The sequence below is a fragment of the Thamnophis elegans genome, chromosome 4, assembly GCF_009769535.1.
Source record: "Thamnophis elegans isolate rThaEle1 chromosome 4, rThaEle1.pri, whole genome shotgun sequence".
NCBI lineage: Eukaryota > Metazoa > Chordata > Lepidosauria > Squamata > Colubridae > Thamnophis > Thamnophis elegans.
The window spans coordinates 2302160-2317671 of NC_045544.1; the positions used below are offsets into that span (position 1 = coordinate 2302160).

General features: G+C 39.1%; 1 protein-coding gene across 1 annotated transcript in view; it reads right to left on the reverse strand.

Annotated features, from left to right (window-relative positions):
• CSMD1 (CUB and Sushi multiple domains 1) overlaps positions 1 to 15512 on the reverse strand; it is a 982247-nt gene that overhangs the window by 16905 nt on the left and 949830 nt on the right. Inside the window, exons 62-64 of the mRNA XM_032215147.1 lie at positions 13700 to 13773; positions 10484 to 10595; positions 6553 to 6732 (exon numbers count right to left, since the gene is read on the reverse strand). Of these exons, the coding sequence (XP_032071038.1) occupies positions 6553 to 6732; positions 10484 to 10595; positions 13700 to 13773 (366 nt within the window). The remainder of the gene's footprint in view (positions 1 to 6552; positions 6733 to 10483; positions 10596 to 13699; positions 13774 to 15512) is intronic.

Genomic DNA, 15512 nt, shown 5'->3' on the forward strand with positions numbered 1-15512 from the left:
CAGTGCTGTAACAGAGAGCCTTAAACTAGTAATGATGAAGGTGTATATGTATGTCTTTATACACATTGAAAATTAAATTCTATTAAACTAATGACATAATTATAAGCCAGAAACAGCCAGGACTATGATCATATTTCTTACTATGCACCAGTGGTTGGAAAACCTCTTGGTAATAGTACTATATAACAAACAATTCAAGTTTGCTGCACTACATATGCAAATCTTTTATTTTGGAGTGCATCACCTGCTAATCTAGAAGCAGAATACTTTGATGCATCTTAACTCACAATGGCCAATGACCTGTGCTTAGTAATGTAGACTATGACTGAGTAGGAAAGAGGGCAACAAGAAAAATAGGGTGGCATTCAGGAAATAGTCCTGCCTTATCATGTTCCTATTTGGAAAGGGCGGGCATTTTAAGCACGGTAATAAACAAAAAGAGCCGGGGTGGGGCAGTGGGAGCCGAGGTGGCGCAGTGGTTAGGGTGCAGTACTGCAGGCCACTTCAGCTGACTGTTATCTGCAGTTCAGCGGTTCAAATCTCACCGGCTCAAGGTTGACTCAGCCTTCCATCCTTCCGAGGTGGGTGAAATGAGGACCCGGATTGTTGTTGAGGGCGATATGCTGACTCTGTAAACCGCTTAGAGAGGGCTGAAAGCCCTATGAAGCGGTATATAAGTCTAACTGCTATTGCTATTGCTAAAAAGAAACAACAACTATCTTTAAAGTGTTGAATCCACAAAGCATAAAGCTGTAAAGAACAATTCTCATCAAATCTCCCTTTTTGCTTATATGTTAATTTCTACTTTAAAAAAAATACATATAGATTTATAGGAAAGCTTGTTTGTTTCTCATCAGGTGAAAAACGTGCAACCTCATATTTATTTTACAAGTGGATTTCTTGCAGATGTTCAAAGGAAGTTTATTTACACATTGAACTTGTATTACATGCACATCAAAGACTAAAAGACACACATGAAAAACTAAGACAGTGACATAGAGATTAGTAATGTATGTGTTGGATTAAGATTTGGCAACCTATAACTTTGCAGATAGTCCCGAATCCTTAACTCTCACCAGATTCAGCATGGCCAATGTTACTTTAGCACACCCAGAAAGCTGTAGATTGCTCATTCTTAGCTTACTCCAAATAAACCTTTCACATTGTAGTACATGATGGCTACTTATTTCTCATCCTTCTATAAGAGGGACACCACATGAAGACTTTCAGATTATCCAGCTCACCTATAGGAACCTATAGCAAGCAACATCAAGAGCTGTGGTGACATCCTTCTGAAGCAAGCTTTACCGTGGTGGATTGGGGTATGATTGTTATATGATTCTCGACAAGCCAAGAGTTACAAGTAAAAAGCTATTTTCTTCCAGAAATGGAGACATATAATCAGTTTTGAGAGAGATACATTCTAAAAGTGGTCTAAGCTAAAAGTCAAGGCAGCAGAATCGGATTCCCCTTTCTTTAAAGAAGAATGTTTCCATTATGAGGCCTATAGCAATAAAAAAACATTAGGAAGGAAGCATGAGTGAACACAAACTTTAGGATGTTGCTTGACAATAAAATCTCCTGCTTACCACCTTAGAGGAAGAATACACATGTTTAAAAGATACATAAAATGGCAAGTTTATTAATTGCAAATGCAAATGAATAAAACCTATTTCGTAAAAGTGACTATTCAGGAAAGTAGAGGTAAAGTTCAAAATAAGAACATAAGCAGTGCCTTGCTGTCTCTGCCGTCCACCAATCTCTACTCACATTAGCCAACAAACTACACAAGGAAGTCGCTGGTTTCCCAGCAGATGCCTTCGGAGGCAGTCACACTACCATTGAGGCTGTTAAGGCCAATAGCCACTGATTTCCATGGATTTCATGAATTTATCCAGCCAAACTATTAGCTGACACTCATTTTGCGTTAGCAAATTCTAAAGCTTAATTAAAAGTTCTATATATATATATTCTTTTTTGTCAAAGGATGGTTCCAGGATTCAATGTCATAGAGTAATCTCTGGTTCTACCACTTTGGGAAGTTGAAAACATCTTACTCTTGTGCACAATTTTATACATCTCAATCATGTGCCCTCATTCACCTTCTTTCTACACTAAAAAGTCGCAAATGTCCCAGCCTTTCCTCATACAGAAGATGCTCCAACACTTTGATCATCTCAGTTGCCCTTTTCTGAACTACATCATATATTCCAATATCCCAGAGGTGTTTATACTGTTGATTTACCCCAAGGGCATTGCAATGATGGCATCTCTATTTTCAATATCATTTCTAATTATTCCTAACGAGATTTTGGCCTTTTTACAGCAGATGCACACCCTGTTTCAAACATCACTGAAATGTTGACCATTACTCCAAGAGCTCTTCCCTCATCAATCACTGTTATTTCTGATGTAATTAGCTTATATGAGTAGTTCATGTTTTGCCTCCAATGTGCATTATTTTATCCTTGCTAATATTGAATGGCATTTGACATTTTGATGCCCGTTTCTGTTTTGTGCAGAGATGCTTATTGCTTTTGCCACTCTGAACAGTTTGGGGTCACTGCCAAACTTGGCTGGACCACTGATCATTCCCAATGCCATAACTTTTATAAATACTTTTACAAAATATCAGTCCCCAGACAAAAAGCGAAGAAAAAGAATTTTTATTTCAATGGCTTTCTTTGCGGGGGATGGGGACTATTTTAAGTCTGAATTTTAGCCCTTCCTCTTTCTCAAGGGCCGGAACAGGAAGTCGAGTAGCTATCCCAAGCTAGAAAAACCCTCAGAAACTTCACCAAGCATATGGATGAATCTCCAAAATTTCACATTTAACTCTTTCTCTTCACCATTCTTTTTTAATGGGGCTGCCCCTGAAAAGCATTTGGAGACTACAACTGGTCTAGAATGCAGCCGTGTGAGCGATATTAGGTGTACCTAGATACACCCATGTTACACCCATCCTCCGCGAGCTGCACTGGCTCCCGATCGGTCTCCGAATGCGCTTCAAGGTGCTGGTCATTACCTTTAAAGCCCTACATGGCTTAGGGCCTGGATATCTATGGGACCGTCTTCTGCCACATACCTCCCAGCGACCGATAAGATCTCACAGGGTGGGCCTTCTCCAGGTGCCGTCAACTAGACAATGTCGTTTGGTGGCTCCTCGGGGGAGGGCCTTCTCTGTAGCTGCTCCAGCCCTGTGGAACGATCTACCGCCTGAGATCCGGACCCTCCCCACTCTCGCGGCCTTCAAAAAGTCTATTAAGACCTGGCTTTTCCGGCAGGCCTGGGGCTGTTGACCTCTTGAATGAGGTCCAGCCCCACTACAGTTGAGTGAATGTTGTGTTTTAACCTCCTTTGTTTTCTTTATTTTTTTAAACGTTTTAATACTTTTTAAATTGTCTTTTATGTAAGCCGCCTGGAGTCCTTTGGGATTGGGCGGCATATCAGTTTATTCAAATTCAAATTACCCACAATTTCTACCCAAATTTCCCTGGCTAAAATTTTCTGTTTCACTTCTCTGATCAGCTCCAGGCAGCAGCCCTAACAACCTCTTAGCCTTAGTAGACTTAATTATGCATGATATGTGTGTCTAGGAGTATAATTCTGAAGTAACGCTGTTTGACCCTAAACGGCATTCGGGTCACCTCAAGATATTGAGGAGTAAGTTTGAGGACCCTGTTAAAGAAGACAGATTGACCAAAAGAAAAACAAAATCCAGAAAATAGATTCAGAAAGGCAAGAAGTTATGAGATAAATTGCCTGCTTCCCTCAGCTAGCATCCACAAATCATTCCCCAACCAACTTAAGAGGAAGAGTGTGAGGCCTACAACTACCACCACATTTAAGACACATAGCCCAAGACGGGTTATTAAATTGATGCCTTAATCGCAATATATTGAACATAATTATCAGTACTTTTTTCTTTTAACAAGGATATATTAAATTCTTTATGCAGTTGAATGTGCATTTTGCTTCCCCCTTCTTCCTACTCCTATTACATAAACCCTACTTCCTGTTCCTTATAATTCAATTTTGTTCAGTTGTTTTCTACTCATTCCAACTCTGCTTTCAGGAACTTGATGGAGCAGCAGCATAATACATAGTTTTACTCAGAATGGGACAACTCACCATGGACTACTCGCTATGGGACAACTCCTCATGGGACAATTTTGTCATTCACATTTCTTCCCCCCCCTCCTTTTGTATCCTTTATAAATGATTCTATTCCACCATTTCTTTAATATTATTGTATCTCTTGTCCCACAGTGAGTTCTCATGGCAAGTTGACCATGAGCCGAGCCAAGGTGGCGCAGTGGTTAAATGCAGCACTGCAGGCTACTTCAGCTGACTGCAGTTCTGCAGTTCGGCTGTTCAAATCTCACCGGCTCAAGGTTGACTCAGCCTTCCATCCTTCCGAGGTGGGTAAAATGAGAACCCGGATTGTTGTTGGGGGCGATATGCTGACTCTGTAAACCGCTTAGAGAGGGCTGAAAGCCCTATGAAGCGGCATATAAGTCTAACTGCTATTGCTATGATGAGTTGTCCAATGGTGAGTTGGCCATGGCAAATTGGCCATGGCACATTAGCTGAGGTGAGTTGGCCATAGTGAATTGTCATAAACCCCAGTTAGTATCAATTTTCCACTTTCCCATTTGAGAATTTAAGATTCATAGTGGCAAAAACCAGATGATTTGTGGGAAGTATTCCTAGAATTACTAATGTGGTGCCTCTAATTTGCTACTTGTCTCTTAATGATAACAAAAGATAAATAATTTGTTCTGAGCATAGTATTTACACCATCTTCTTCTTGTGGATAAAATCAATCATGTCTGCTGAGGCTTTTTCCCTGTTCAAGGATGAATCAATATTTCCCTTCCCCACCGGCATCAAAATGCCACAAACATTCCTTTCTTATTATAAATGTAAAGTCTAGAAGTAGAAACAAACAAGTAGGCAACATTTATTGCCAAAAGGAGCAAATCTTTTGTTCCCATAAGAAATTAGGATAACTTTATATATTGGCAGTTGTCCTTGAATCAATAACATTTATTTATCAGATTTAATTCTGCCTTTTATTCAGAAGCTTTTAGGCATACATTTCCCTCCTCATATTCATCTTTACAACAATCGTGTGAAAAATGTTCAACTGAGATATAGACTGTTCCAAAGTCACTCAGTAACCTACCTCTCCTCCCCCCCAGCCTAACTTCTTCCCTCTGACACTCTACTGGATAAATCCTTCTATTTGTTAGTATTAACTTTTATAGTTACAAAGCTATATTTCTATCTGGGCAATTATTTATAGTGCTTCCTTGAAATTCCATCTAACCCTCATGTTTTCTTAATTGGCAATATTCATGCCTGAGACTCAAAGGAATCTGCTTGCACCTTTTCCAATTAACCAATGTTATTAAAGAAATAACACTAGAAGCTGCATGCCTTGTGATAAAATGTATTAATCCGAGAGACATGAGCTATATGAGATACATCTAAATTGCTTCCTTTCACCTTCTCTAATTTCAAGAGTATTAATACAAAGGAAGAGGAAAGGGGCAACCTACATTCATAGATTATTTTGCAGAAGTCTTGATCACTGATGTGATCAAGACTTCTACCTGCTTAGTATCTACAAAATGTCTTAAAACAAACATACTTTCTCAGCATGGAGAAACTTTCAAAAACTAAAACAAAGTGGATGACATAATTACTCCTCAGAACTTGCTTTGTTTCTAAAAGTACACCTTGATCACCTTTCCATCAGTGTAGTACTTCTTTTTGTAAAATATCAGCCAATAAAATTCCCCCTTGTTTCTCCTTAGTGAGCAGAAATTTTTAGTAAGTCAGCATTTCACTAGTGATGTTTCTGGAGGTAGCAACAGAAAAGATGAGGGACTGCTGGCCTTGGAATCTAACCAACTCCAAGATGTCTTAACAGCTCATGACACTCTTCACCAAAGTTTCCCACGAGAGGCCTGTCCAACAGATGAATATCCATTATATGTGAGTATTGTGGAATATTTAAACAATATTAATATGTATGTCTCTGTGTGTCTCTGTGTATATAGTTAATATTTAGATATAAGAGCCGAGGTGGCGCAGTGGTTAGGGTGCAGTACTGCAGGCCACTTCAGCTGACTGTGATCTGCAGTTCAGCGGTTCAAATCTCACCGGCTCAAGGTCGACTCAGCCTTCCATCCTTCCAAGGTGAGTGAAATGAGGACCCAGACTGTGGGGGCAAGTTGCTGACTCAATTTGCTAAAAAAATTGTAAACCGCTTAGAGAGGGCTGAAAACCCTATTAAGCGGTATAGAAGTCTAATTAATAAATAAATATTAATTTGTATCTTGAATATAGAAGACATTATTTGTTCTCATTATTTTGTCTCTCTATGTTTCAGGAAGATAATATATAATATGATTACAATATGATGAGATAGATAGATAGATAGATAGATAGATAGATAGATAGATAGATTTTAAACATTTAAAATAATTTAGAAATGGACCTTATAAACTATTAAACTTTACCATTAATTTATCAGTGACTTACTTTTACAAACAGGTGATTTTCCCGTCCATTTCATATCTGGTTTACATGTCCGGTGTTCAGATCCACCAGCAAGAAAAAATCCCGGCTGACATGTATATACCAGAGTGTAGCCCAGGGTAGGCAGATCTATTGCTTTTACATCTACATTCGCTGGTGTCTCTGGCTGTCTGCAACCATGAGCTGAAAAAGTTTTAAAAGTTATTGAAGCATTCTAAAAAAAGAACAGCAGAAATAGGATAAATGACAAACATTTTATTACTTTACACTTTTGTTTGGGAAAACATATCCATTATAAGAGCCGAGGTGGCGCAGTGGTTAAATGCAGCACTGCAGGCTACTTCAGCTGACTGCAGTTCCGCAGTTCGGCTGTTCAAATCTCACCAGCTCAGGGTTGACTCAGCCTTCCATCCTTCCGAGGTGGGTGAAATGAGGACCCGGATTGTTGTTGGGGGCGATATGCTGACTCTGTAAACCGCTTAGAGAGGGCTGAAAGCCCTATGAAGCGGTATATAAGTCTAACTGGTAACTGCTAACTGCTATATCATTAGCATATCATTGTTATGTATTTCTCTATGCTGTTAATAAAGAAACAGTGCAAGACATAAATGTGAAAAAGCTGAAACTGAATGTGCTGTGACGTACCACATTGCCCTGCACATGGTGCACTGCCTACATTCCTTGAGCAAACCCCTCCCCGCCCATCCCCATTCAATCAGAGACTCACACAAATGAAAAGGCTATTTAAAGAATGATAGTTACAGGCAAGCAACCTGCTTTCCTCTATTGAGGTCCTTTGTATCACCTACAAGAAAGACTAGCCAAGTTTGCTGAGGCAATTAATGAAGAAAGCATCAAAGCCAAGCTGGATAGCGAGGCAGGAAGAGGGAACAAAGATTGATGGCTGGGACCAGTTATGCCTTATAAAGCTATTGTCCGATCAGAAAGGCCCCACATGGAATGAAATGTACTAATCTTTCTTAAATAGATAATTCTCTCTGAAGAAACTGACAAGCCTTCCTGTGAAAAACTACAAAGGAGAAGCAACAGCGTTTGTGTAAAGTTCACCAAGTAGCTAAGAATTGGAATAGACTTTAATGAAGTGCTTGTGGAAGAAAGTATATCAGCAAAATTGTATCATGGTAAAGTGAAAAGTAGAATCATGAATACGAAACTAATACGGGGTAGAACATTTCCTTGTTCTTATGAAATACTATATATATATATATATATATATATATATATATATATATATATATATATGTGTGTGTGTGTGTGTGTGTGTGTGTGTGTGTGTGTGTGTGTGTGTGTAGGTCAGTAGGTCGGTCTTTGGTTGTTCGGGTTTTCTCCCGTGTAAAATTGGAAGTGTCTTGGCGATGTTTCGACGAAGTCTCATTCGTCATCTTCAGGCTTCATGCTTCCAGGAGCAATGTGAGATCTCAGCTGTTTCTTCCTTTTAACTGCCAGTGGGGGTTTGAGCTAATTTCCTTTTAACTGCCAGTGGGGGTTTGAGCTGAATATATATATGCTTAGCTTTGGCAACTGATATTAAATTGGGATATGTCTCCTCATACCATGTGAAAGATACTTCATGCCATGTGATTCTGGGCACACAACAGTTCCAACCTAATGATTTTGCAAGCCAAATTAATGTAATCATGGAGAACGCCTGGGGCATTCTGTGCTGTGTCATTGATATCTGTATGAAACTCGATGAGGGCAAGTACCTTAGCCTGAAGGATCCCAACAAGGATGTAAGTTAGTTTATTAATACATTAATAAACTAACTTCTGAGAAGCAAGGTCTCCAATCAAAATAATGCATACAATAGTCTTCCTGGGAAGATTTTGGATGTCCAAAACATACAGAAATATATCTCTCAATGTAGGAAACTTACATTGCATTGAATGCCTGCTATTATTTGGTATCAAGAATGTTGATATTATCAACATAGTATAGGGTGGCTTAATGATCTCCTGTACGGTTTTTACAGTGAATCATCTGGATGGTCCTTAGAACTGAGGTTACATGTGTAAGTAAAAACTACAGCAATCTGCAGAAAATATTTGCCTGTCAGCTATTCTTTGCTTGCAGTGTTCCCAGGCATGGTTCGAGGGCACGGGATGAAACAAAGTAATAACCTGCAACATTTTATTCACTCATTTGATGACACTTGATTTACTCAGCTATTACAACGTGAACGTTCTCACGTACACCAATGATGTAAGGACTAATCAATTATTGTGCCTTGGAGACTTGTTAGCCAATAATGATATAACACGTAAAGTAGGTAGAGCTCAAAGGAGCTGAAAACACTATAAGAATGATGTTTCATGATTAATAATTTTGCTGTTGATTCTCATGTCAATTCTGGTTGCTCAATAAACTTCTGTTGGTTCAGCTATCCATGGATTGGATTATTCTTTCATCTCCAGCCTCAGGACCCTAAATGCTACAATCTCTCTCCCCCCCCCCCCATTTGATTATTTCCTCATCAGGAAAACAGAGTAAATGGCTGTTCTAGGCCCTATTGGGGGTGGTGGTATTCTTTAGGAATAGTTAGATGAGACCTCAGGGCTTCAAAGCTGAGATTGGTATCGCAAGTATTTCTTCATGGTTGCAATTGCACTGGTGGCAAGCAACATTTCTCTGGCCAATGTAACTGAAACAGAAGGTTTTCTGCAGTTGAATACTGATATCTTCAATCATTTAGACTGCCTTTTCACCTTGCTACTTGGATAGCTGAACCAATAGGAATGGTTGCCTTATAGATATAAGGTTTGTGAAGCAACAATAACTTAACCCAACTGCAATCAAACAGAAAGACAAAAATTGTCTAGCTGAGGATGGGAGCATATTGACATGATTAACACATTTTCTAAAGCTGGCCTTCAAAGGCCATAGAAATAGGCAATAGATTGGCAGAAAACAATCCGCTGAAATATTTAAAAAACATCAATGAGAATCTTGAAAACGATCAACAATACGATGGAAAACACAACTGAAATAAATCAACTATTAGTCTACTCTCATAATAAGACAAAACATTCCCAGCCACAGTTAAAAAGAATGCAGGTAAATAAATCATAAATCCTTCTAGCATGCACAGTGGGTGGGAGCATTTGGGGACTAAGAAAACAATTCAGTTCAAGAATATTCATGTGTGTGAATCAGGAGATTACAAAGAAGAAGAAGCTAAAGTATTTTGCAAATTAGACAATGATCCATAATGTTATTTGGGGATCTGTTTTCTTCTGCCCGTTTCAAAAATGATTTATCTGCTAAATATATTTATTATGAACTACTAAAAATAAGTTTCTACTATGTTACATTGGCTATAGCTGCACTGTAACAATATTTTTCCCTTTGTAAAGATATTATTTGAAATAAGATAAGCAACTAAGTTTAATTTTGTTTTCTATCAAAGTACTTTCTAAATATGCATTTTGACAGCTTCTAACTGACAGGACATCCCAAAGCATTGGATGACATCAATTTTTCAGTATAAAAGATGCAGACAAATTGTAATAAGTAGATATTGATTGGGAGATTATCATGGAAAATATGTGGTCACTAAGAGTCAGTGTTGATGATACATAATCAATTGGGAGACTTTCTAAGAGTTTATCTTCAAAGGAAAGATACCTAGAATTCAGAATTTCCAAATCTAGAGAGTCATACAGATGATTAGACTTGGGAAAGCTGAAATCTAAGAAATATAGAGCAGTCACTGATTTCGTTAGAAAAAATATAGACCATGTTGTTTCCATTGTATGTAAATATCCTCCCCCACCCAAAAAGCCCCCACCAGGATTATTCCAGATTCATTGGCACATATTAGGCAAATCAGTTTGTATATAATGTCAAATATTATAAAAATGAATAGTATCTTGCTTTAAAAAAAACATGTTAGTGACTGATTTATTTTACTTACGAATACATTCAGGTTGTATGCCACTCCAAGTTAAATTTGAAAGACAAGTTCTTGTAGTAGAGCCCTGAATATGATAACCCTTTCTACATCTGAAGAAGACCCTGCTCCCTACCTGAAAAATGAAATGGAAAAATTATGGCAAATTGTTAAAAAAACAAGTTATTTTTTTTTAACCTAATTTAACTAAACTACTTATACTGTTGATTTCTATATAATGAACAGGTCCCTTCAAGAGGTCAGCAGTAAGGAATAGACAAATGATGTTTGAATCAAAGGTTTGTATTCAAATAGCTTTTCCTCCTTCTTCCCCCTTTTTGGGGGTGGAGGTTGTACTTGGCAGAATAAAGACCAGTGGTTTCATCTCAAGGAGGCTGGGTAATTATAATGGAAAGTTAGAAATATTTTCTTCAAAACCAATTGGCTTAACAACAAAACAAGCCTGGAGGGTTAAATTATACACCCCTCAGAGAGGGCCGGCAATTTGGGTGTCCTCCTGGACCCACAGCTGACGTTAGAGCACCATCTGTTGGCTGTGACCAGGGGGCCTTTCGCCCAGGTTCGCCTGGTGCACCAGTTGCGGCCCTACCTGGACTGGGAGGCACTTCGAATAGTCACTCATGCCCTCGTCACCTCAAGACTGGATTACTGTAACACGCTCTACATGGGGCTGCCCCTGAAGAGTGTTCGAAGACTACAGTTGGTCCGGAACGCAGCTGCGTGAGCGATATGGGGTGTATCTAGATACACCCATATTACACCTATCCTCCGCGAGCTGCACTGGCTTCCTATTGGTCTCCGGATGCGCTTCAAGGTGCTAGTCGTTACTTTTAAAGCCCTTCATGGTTTAGGACCTGGCTACCTGAGAGACTGCCTCCTGCCACTTACCTCCCAACAACCAACAAGATCGCACAGGTTGGGCCTCCTCCGGGTGCCGTCAGCCAGACAATGCCGCCTGGCGATTCCCTGGGGGAGGGCCTTCTCTGTTGCTGCGCCAGCCCTGTGGAACGATCTACCTGCAGAGATCCGGACCCTTACCACTCTTCCGGCCTTCCGTAAAGCCGTCAAGACCTGGCTGTTCCAACAGGCCTGGGGCTGTTGATTGATATCCAGCCCCGCTTAGATGGAATGGGTGACATGAATTTTAATACTGTATTTTTATTTTTTTATCTCTATTTTTTAAAATTAAATGTTTCTTGTCTGTTGTGAGCCACCCAGAGTCCCTATGGGAGTGGGCGGCATACAAATTCTAATAAACTTGAAACAAAAAAAAATTGATGGCGAAACTACTCCTTCCATCATACAAGAAAAGGTCATGTCCTACCATTTTAAATAATAATATATGATAGGAATCAACAGCCTAGAAGAAGCACATTGTCTTCTTAATTACTCTAAGATCTTTCCAAAGTTATTGTAATATATTTTAATGAATTGATACATCTGCAAAAGGATAATTCTGTTCTTTATTTAATCAATGCCAATTCCTTGGTCTGTAACTCTGATATTACTTGGGGGGAAATGTTCTTTTACATTTTGATTGGGAATGTTGCAATATAGCTTTACCTTTAAATTTCCCACTGAATTAATGGAGAAAACATCATGAAAACGATGGAAGAGGCATTTAAAAATGTACTGATGGACAAATCAGGGGCGGGTTGCTGTCGGCATTACGGCCGGTTCGATGCATGCAAAAATTTTTGTTCCAGCGACCCAAACCACTACCAGTTCGGCTGAACCAGTTCAAAGCGGCAGGAAACCACCTCTGGGACAGATGTGATATTTAGTCAGTCACAAACTATGTTATTTCAAGTATGAAAATATGCAATCGTATCTCTATTTCCTCTATTATTTACAATATTTGTTCGATATCATTTTATATGCTCTTCCTCCTAATGTATGGATTTGATCTGCAGTTTTCCCTTACGCACATATTCAGCAAGATTTTTATATTTCAAGATAAATTACATTTTGATGAGTGCATTGGAAAACTCTGAGAAAGATGTTAACGAGAGAATTATTGAGATACAGTTCACACATTAGATTGCAAACCACAAATTAGGTCTGTTCCATTTCGATATTTCAGTTAAGCGAAGTTCTCCTTATTCCCAATAAAAATGATAAAGAATTTTAAATGCTGATGAAGAAAAGACTAAGCGGGCCAAAATGTAGATTTCTAGGGAAATCAAAATTGCCCATCCTAAATTGTTCTGACCCCCCCTCGTTCCACACCAAAGCACACTCCGAGCCAGAGATAAATTATGGCATTTAATTAACAGACAAACAGGTCCTTGGCAGCAACCCAGCACAGACCAGCTTGGGCAGCGATAAACACAGATAAGGCTTGGCAGCAATCCAGCCTGCCAAGCTCACACAAAATTCTCCAACATTCGATTCTGTGTTGACTTCTGCAAAGAGGGGCGTGTGCACAAGTAGCTTTTTATAGTCTGGAGAGGAGCCTAATGACCAGCAGCTGAGCACAATTACCTCCTGTAATTGCGTAATTGTTCCTGACGCCTAGTAGCTCTTCGATGGCGTGCATCCAGGAACAACTCACTACTGGCCTCCGGCTCACTCTCCCTTGTCTCCTCCCCACTGGTCCAAGGCTCAGGTGCCTCCTGATGGCCAACCAGCCTCTCTGCGCCCTGCTTGGAGTCGGAACCCTGTCCAGAGTCCTCCACATACCCCAGAGCCGATTCAGAGGGACCCAACACTAAACTATCCAATGAGAGCCAACTTGATGTAATGGTGAAAACAACAGTTTAAAAATAGGAAGACTATGAGTTGTAGCCCCATTTTAGGCATAAAGGTAGTGACCTTAGTTTGGTCATTCTCTTTCAGTCTAGAACAGTGGTTCCCAACATGGGGCCCACACCTCCACGGGGAAGGGGGGCAATTTGATTTTTAATGGGGGCAATTTGAACCTTGTTTAAACCAAGTTAATGGCCTTTTAGGCTTCCTCTGTGTGAGTAGAGTTCACTTTTTGAGCAAAGTAAGAATTATATGTCATGGTGGGGGTGGGGTGGGGGGCATCAGGACTTTAGAGATGCTTCGGTGGCCAAAAAAAGTTTGGGAACCACTGGTCTAGAAAGAAAGTAATGGCAAACCATTTCTGAAACATTTGTTGATATCAGGATTCAATCCTGAGTCAAAGGTATATAAAAACATACAAATACAAATACTCAAAATATGATAGCAAAAGTAAACCCTGAACAATAATACCTCATAACCTGTGGAGCTATTCTGGATTCCATAATGGGGGGTTCCAGGATCTGGGCAGCTGTTATGAGCAGGATCTGTAGTTGAAAACATATGAGGTATGAAATGGGTTAGTAGATTCTAACGAATAAGGTCATTTTAAAAATTATTTCCAAATTTTGAAAGAATACTTTCAAGCCACGACTGTAATAAAAAAGTGTATTTAATAAAGTGATAACAGATAGTGGGTTGAATGGAAAATTAAAGTTATATCTCTTAATTAATTCTAGACACACTTTTCACTGAATCAAGGCCATCAAGCATTATGTAAGCATATAATGTAGAAGGAAAGTTTTGAGATCAGATCACAAAAATTAATTGCATTCTTTGTAGATCTCTAAACCCTACCAAATTGTTTTGAAGCAAATCTCAAATCTCCTGTTATGCACAATCTCTAGGTTGGTTCCAGCATGGACAAAGGAACAGACTCACTTATAAAATCACTTATGTTAGCCTGATCAACACTCCAGATCAGATTTAGGGAATAGAGGGAAGATTGTAGCAAGATATGGGAAATAGGCTTCCTTACTAGTATTAGTACTCAATACTATGCTGCATTTATTATATTGATCCCTTTGAACTTTTGACCACTCTTTTAATTCCAGTGGCATATAAGCTGTACATATTGTTTACAGGTGTCTTTAAACAAAACTTTTGTATGTGTAGGCATAGGATATTGTTATCAAAGCTATTTACTCTTTAATTATTCTTTAAAGCTTGATTATGAATGAATCACTGAGGTTATTTTTTGCTATGTGAACATGTAGGCTTCATATCAACATAACTAGAATAAGTATTAAAGTTTAGATTCAGTTCTGTTTCTCAGGGCACCATGACCAATAAAAGATCAATAAATATTTTCATTTTATTTATTAAACTTATGTGCTGCCTATCTCACCTAGAGGATGGGGAATCCAGCAGTGAGTTCCCACTGGTGGAAAGAGAGGCAGTGACTTCCAGTTTCCCCCTGTTATGCTCTACTCCCCTTCATTAGGGCATTTGTGAGGGCATCTATTCAGGACGCATGCAGGTTTACAGAAGAAAGAATTAGGAAAGAATCACTATGAGTCTCCCATTGTCAGTAGAACTCCACTGTGGTCAAATTCCTGAACAACTTCAACAGCAATATTAATGATGCTATTATTAAAAAAAAAATGAAGGCAAGGGTAGTAACAAAATGCTAGTGCCTTTCAGCTGTTAACAAAATGTACATGTATTTAACAAAGGTAGGCTTTTGTTAAAAAGGAAAAAAAATGTTCTGAAGCTGTGGTGATTTCATCAGTTCTAGCCAAGAATTTTGTAATATGATGATTATTTCAATGAAAGAGAATATTTGTAGCTAAGGGTTGAACTGTGGAGTCTTTGGTGCTCTCTGAGCTTAGTTGTTTTCTTGCAGATATTTCATTAGTCACCTCGATAACAAAATCAGTTCTAAGGGTGGGATTTCCTCTCTCTTTGTAGCAGAGGTGGTTCACACCTATCAGTTCGCACCTATTCGGTAGAACCAGTTCGTCAAATCTACCGAACTGGTTAGAAGAGGTTCCACCAGTGGACCCGGAAAGCAGGCCACGCCTACAGAAGAGGTTCCAAAAGTTTTTGAAACCCACCACTGGTCCTTGGATATGATTATTCTACACTATCATGCTCCTATTTATAAAACTCAATGCCTCTGTGAAAGGTAAGGATGACTACTGCGTTTGTGGTGCAATCAGAACATTGCGTGTGTTGAAGTTGTTTTAACGCAAACCAAAGATGCCTTTTGAAAAACAAGTTTACA